The 6,585-nt window shown below is 40.8% G+C and overlaps 1 protein-coding gene across 1 annotated transcript; it reads left to right on the top strand.

Moving 5' to 3' along the window:
- Positions 1 to 2,352: 2,352 nt before the first annotated feature.
- Positions 2,353 to 4,088, top strand: LOC116361735 (cilia- and flagella-associated protein 251-like). Its single transcript, XM_031816053.1, has 2 exons — positions 2,353 to 2,584; positions 3,523 to 4,088. The coding sequence occupies exons 1-2, from the start codon at positions 2,353 to 2,355 to the stop codon at positions 4,086 to 4,088; spliced, it is 798 nt and encodes a 265-aa protein (XP_031671913.1).
- The last annotated feature ends 2,497 nt before the right edge of the window (positions 4,089 to 6,585 follow it).

A 6,585-nucleotide genomic window follows, 5' to 3' on the forward strand; every position in this document is an offset into this window, starting at 1 on the left:
CAAAATGTACTAGTGTTAGACAGAGAGGTTGTGAGAATGAAAGAAGAGATTAGATGGAAAGACGAGACTGAACCAGAGAGAACATTTGATAGAGACAGAGAGAGAGAAAATGATTGGAGACGAAGTGAAGAGGAGATGAAAAATAGAGTGGAGAGAGAGATGGAGATGGAGACAGACCTCATCAATGACAAAAAGACGTCTGAATTGGAGGAAGTCTTCAAGAAAATCAAGGAACAGCAGATAGAATTAGAAAATATGGAAACAGACAAATATAAATGGAAACAGAACCAAATGGACATGGAGGAGAAGATGGAGGGTGAGCACAACAAACAGAAAGAGGTAGAAAGAAAGAGAATGGAGAAAACACCAAAACAGAGACAACAAGAAGATGAGAAGAAGAAGATGGAGAGAGAAGAAGAGGAGAGACTCAAACAGAAGCACATAGAGATGGAAGAGGAAGAAAGAGAGAGGGAGAAAGAGAGACAGAGACAGATCAGAAGACAGAGAATGGAGAAGAGACAGGAAATTATGGAAAGAGAAGAAGAGAGACAGAGAGAGATTGAAAGAGAGATTGAAGAAGAAAGATATAAACAGAAGCAAATAGAGATGGAAGAGGAAGAAAGAGAGAGGGAGAAAGAGAGACAGATACAGATTGAAAGAGAGATTGAAGAAGAAAGATGTAAACAGAAGCAAATAGAGATGGAAGAGGAAGAACGAGAAAGGGAGAAAGAGAGACAGAGGGAGATCAAAAGGAAGAGAATGGAGAAGAGACAGAAAATGATGGAAAGAGAAGAAGAGAGACAGAGAGAGATTGAAGAAGAAAGATGTAAACAGAAGCAAATAGAGATGGAAGAGGAAGAACGAGAAAGGGAGAAAGAGAGACAGAGGGAGATTGAAGAAGAAAGATGTAAACAGAAGCAAATAGAGATGGAAGAGGAAGAACGAGAAAGGGAGAAAGAGAGACAGAGGGAGATCAAAAGGAAGAGAATGGAGAAGAGACAGAAAATGATGGAAAGAGAAGAAGAGAGACAGAGAGAGATTGAAGAAGAAAGATGTAAACAGAAGCAAATAGAGATGGAAGAGGAAGAACGAGAAAGGGAGAAAGAGAGACAGAGGGAGATCAAAAGGAAGAGAATGGAGAAGAGACAGAAAAATATGGAAAGAGAAGAAGCGAGACAGAGAGAGATTGAAAGAGAGATTGAAGAAGAAAGATGTAAACAGAAGCAAATAGAGATGGAAGAGGAAGAAAGAGAGAGGGAGAAAGAGGTACAGATACAGATTGAAAGAGAGATTGAAGAAGAAAGATGTAAACAGAAGCAAATAGAGATGGAAGAGGAAGAACGAGAAAGGGAAAAAGAGAGACAGAGAGAGATCAAAAGGAAGAGAATGGAGAAGAGACAGAAAATGATGGAAAGAGAAGAAGAGAGACAGAGAGAGATTGAAGAAGAAAGATGTAAACAGAAGCAAATAGAGATGGAAGAGGAAGAAAGAGAGAGGGAAGAAGAGAGACAGAGAGAGATAGGTGAGAAAGAGAGACGACAACAACAAGAGGAGAGAAACAGAACGTTTGAGAGAGATCAAGAAGAAGATATATGGAAACAGAAGCAAATTGACATGGAGAAGGAGGGAAGAGAGGGGGAGAACAAGAGACAGAGAGAGATAGAAGAGATACAGAGACGACAACAACAAGAGGAGAGACAGAAACAAAAGGAGAAGGAGAAAGAAAGGGAGAAAGACAATGAGAATCAGAGAGAGATGGAATTAAGAGATCAGCAACAGAAAGAGATGGAGAGAGAAAATATGATTATGAGAGAAAGGGAGGAAGCAGGAAGAAGAAAGGAGGGGCAGAAAAATATTTGGGGGGAAATTGAGGGACAGAATGAACTGGAGATAGAACAGGAGAGAGAGATGGAAGAAAAGCAGGAAGTGATTAAGGAAGCAGAGGAAGTGTACAGGGAAAGAGAAGAGAGAGGAAAGGAAGTAAGCATGAAGAAACATGTAGTAGTTAATGTTAAAGCAAAAGCACGGGAAGTCTTCAATAGGCGTAAAGAGAGGAGGTTAGAAGTGTTGAAGGGGGAACGAGAACACATAGAAAGAGGACAACAAATCAGGAGGGAGAAGGAGGAAAGACGGCTGGAGATGGAAAGAAAACAGGAGAGGGCAAGACAACAAGAGGAGCAGGATAGAAAACAAGACATTGAAATTGCTAGACAGAAAGAAATGTTCAGACTAAGAGAGGAGGAGAGGCAGAGAGAGGAAGAGAGAGAGGAGCAGAGAAAGAGAGCCATTGAAGGCCATTTAGCTTTAATCAGAGAGAGAGAGAAGATTTTAGAGGTAAAGAAAAAAGAGGAGATGGTGGAAGAGGAAAGAAGGGAGATCCCTGAGTACAAGAGGGGTGACTTAGAGGACACTGAAGAGGAGGAGGAGAAGGAAGATGAGAAGGTGGACATTCTCCCACCTGATAAAAGTATCCGAAGGAGAGCTGTGGGCTGGGTAAACAAGAAGTGGGAGAAGAGGAACCTCAAAAAGATAGAGAGAACCTGTCAGAGAGAAGCTGAGGAGGGCGATAAGATCGTCCACATAGGTAAGACCTGTTTTCCCTCTACTTATGACATCATCCTCTGTAGTCTCCTCTACACACATACGTTCCACACCAGTCATCATGTTGCATCATTGTTTCAATATAAAACTACTGTCCAAAATGGTCAAGCTGATCTGGTATCAACTTAAATGTAATGTACACAGGGAATTTAGAATGGAAAACTCAACTGGATCTCAATGACCCTGGTCTAAAGTAGTGCATCATAGCCTTTTGAGGCCCTAAGAAACATTTTGTTCAGGTTTTTGACAATCTACACTTTGCAACGCGGCATAGAGAACATATTGCATTTTTTAAGCAAGTTTGCTGCAATTCTACACATTTTCCCATGGGGCGGAGAGAAGAATTAGCCATTTGAAATCTATTTCCTTCAATTCTACACATTTTGCCATGGGGTGGAGAGAAGAATTTGCCATTTTGAAATCTATTTCCTTCAATTCTACACATTTTGCCATGGGGTGGAGAGAAGAATTAGCCATTTTGAAATCTATTTCCTTCAATTCTCCACATTTTGCCATGACTTATGGCATGTTAAGATAATATCTGAATGAAATTGACTAACAAAATTAATGGGGGCTCACTGTAGTTCAAGGCCCCTGGGTAATTTGACCAAAAAAGGTTTTTGGGGGGTCAGGGGGCCCCTAGTTGCCATGGGAACCTAAGCAATCGCATATGCCTAGGGCCTGGCACTTTACAAAGAATAGGTGCCATTTGGGACTCATGTTAAACTTTGGGTCAGGTCAATTCGGGAGGGGAATTATTTACATTTATTAACAAATTCCATGCCATGCTCAAATGAGAAGAGTAAAGAATCATTGAGATCCAACTGGGTTTTCTATTCCTAATTCCCTGTGTCCATTACATTTAAGTTGACTTCAGATCCACTAAGTTGAATGAGAACTCTACTTCTTCTCTCCTTCCAGTCATCCCTGGACCCATAAGGCTAACCATGACCCGGGCAGAGAGAGAGAGGGAGAAGAGGAAGGAGCTGCTGAAGGCTGAGGAGAGAAGGAAGAAGTTGGAGGATTTCAATAAGCAGTGGAGAGTGCAGTCGCTGCTTAAAAAACACACTCATCAACAACTGAAGGAGGAGAGGGAGAAGATGAAGGAAAAGTACCTGGAGCAGATTAATCTGGAGGCTGATGAGCAAATCCAGAAGTTCAGCACCCAGTACATCACCCGGTGTCCAACCACCCAACACAGCCACGACTACAACCACGGTCAGGAATTGCCGGGGTGGGCGACAGGCCAACAAGTAAGCCAAGAGCCTGTTGCATCTGGAGATGGCCAGCAGGAGGGGCCAAGGAGGCAACAGGCATGGGCAGAGAACCAGGAGGGGAGTTCAGAGAACCAGCAGGAGGGGCCAGAGAACCATCAGGGGGGGCCAGACAGCCAGCAGCTAGAAGCTCCAGAAGAGGTTGAAACATCAGAGCCAACCTCCAACAACAAGAAAAAGCCAAGCATCTGGAAGAGAATTAAGATGGGGTAAAGAATGTTTAAACATCTATTCAAGTTTTACACTGTTAATATACATGTCATCACTTTAAAAAGTGACATTATCCAAATGTGAGGGTTTAGTGTACATGCAACACACATGTAAATATGTAGATACTTACCTGTCTCTGTGATGTCTTACAGCCTTCCTGATGTGCTGTCTGCCTAGAGCTGGAACTCAATGAAGCCACAGTTCCACTGAGGTTACGTTGGTAATTAAAAGTGTCGCCCAATAATTCCTCCTCCTCTTTAAGTCATCAAGCCACATTTCCTCCTCAAAACATTATAGTCTCCTCTAGCCAGCAAGTATCCTCTTTATCAGGCAACAAACCATCGAAGGTCAGTGACCCTCCTCCCCAGAGCAGAGACTCTCATCTTTATCCAAGTTAAATTCATCTCTGATCACCACCTCTACAGTCCTAGAAAATATCCCCAAAATTGGAAATGGTTTCAACAGACGTCCTCCCCTCAGACCAGTGGCTCCACAGACCAGAGTTTCTCATCTTTATTCAAGTTGAATGCAACTCTGATCATTTCCACCACCTCTCCTGTTAAGGGGAGGTGCTGAAAAGGAGGTCTGCAGGTAGCCTGGACCGGACCGGTAGCAGCTAAGTTGCTGGCTCCATCCCCGGGCAGAGCTGCTCAAGTCAGGCCAGTGATGTTTGATGATGTCATTTTTGTTTGCAAATTTATTAAAAAGCAATATTGTTGTTACGGTGTGGCTTGTTTTGTTATTTAGTAGAATTGAAACATCCAGTAGTCATGGTAGATGTTAGACTTTCAATGAGACACCTAACATTCCATCAGTTTGATACAATGTGTGACATGTTATATTAGAGAGGAGTCCTCTATACACATCTATTTTAGACCATAGGAGAAATATCAGATTGAAATAGCTTCTCTAAGAGTCTGAGGAGAGAGCAACAGTAGACGCATCGTTAGCTCTCCCACCTCCAGTTCAGTACTCGGGTCATTCCACCAATTTAGTACCTTTTGGGGAGTGTAACTTTTATTCCACCTAATTCTAACATTCTGTCATAAAGAGCACATGTTCAACTTAATAAAAAACATGTTTCCCATCTCAAGAGTAACAAATACATACTATAGCAAGTGCCTATTAAGTGCCAAATAAAGTGACAGGGTTGACTGTAACAGAGTTGACTATTTCATCTAGAATCAACCATAGATCCCCATGTGACAGGGGGAATGGAATGCAAGCTTACCAAACACATGTAAATAGTTTAAACATTTCTAGACTGTCTATCTATAGGTAACAGGGTTGATACATTATAATTAAAAGATTAGTTCACCGTTTTTATTGGTCAATCAAAATGGAATGATTCAATCATACATTGTTTTACAGCGGTGAAGTTAGCTTGATATTAAAGATTCAGACTTTACTCTTCAATTCCTCATATAATATATTTATATATATATTAATGTAATATTCTAAATCAGCTGATGATAGTGAATAAGTTAAACCTCTTGTTTTTCCAATTCGGTGTCATATTTACTTTTTGGAGGGGAAATGTAGCTAAAAATGTGCCATCCTCTGCTCAGAGGGTTAAGGGACCGTCTTAAAACTGCATCGCATACAATTGCCTGTAATTGAAAAAGGTCAATACCTTCTCAAAGACATGAAATAGAGTTCTAAAACAAATTTGACACTGTAAAGAGACCTTTTCTCTCGAATGCAATTAGTTAGATTTTTTTACTTCTGTAAAATCTACAAAATGTTAAATAAATGACTTTACAATGAAAACATCAATATCTTCCACCCCATATGACTTTCATGAATACAACCAACTGTTATTGGTTCAGGAACCTCATCCCTCCAATCAACAACAACAAGTTTTGTATTTCCTCACTTTAAGAATTTTCTATAAATTTAAATTCACTTTACATGAAAACAAATCTTAATATCATCCACCCCATATGACTTTCATGAGTAAAACTAACTCTTATTGGTTCAGGGACCTCATCCCTCAAATCGATAGCAATTACTTTTGTATTTTTTGACTTTGGTGATATTCTACCAACTTAAATTGACTTTATATTAAAAATACTTTCTTATAACGTCAATAGCTTCCCATATGACTTTAATGAATACATGTTTATTTATATGTATTTCTCCGTTATTTTACCTGGTAAATTGACTGAGAATACGTTCTCATGTTCAGCAATGACCTGGGGAATAGTTACAGGGGAGAGGAGGGGGATGAATGAGCCAAACTGGGGATTATTAGGTGACTGAGATGGTTTGAGGGCCAGATTGGGAATTTAGCCAGGACACCGGGGGTTAACACCTTTACTCTTACGATCAGTGTCATGGGATCTTTAATGACCTCAGAGAGTTAGGACACCCGTTTAACATCCCAGCCAAAAGACAACACCCTACACAGGGCAATGTCCCCAATCACTGCCCTGGGGTATTGGGATATTTTTTTTACTCTTTTAGGAAAGAGTGCCTCCTACTGGCCCTCCAACAGCAT

Source organism: Oncorhynchus kisutch, unplaced genomic scaffold, assembly GCF_002021735.2.
Source record: "Oncorhynchus kisutch isolate 150728-3 unplaced genomic scaffold, Okis_V2 scaffold736, whole genome shotgun sequence".
Lineage (NCBI taxonomy): Eukaryota > Metazoa > Chordata > Actinopteri > Salmoniformes > Salmonidae > Oncorhynchus > Oncorhynchus kisutch.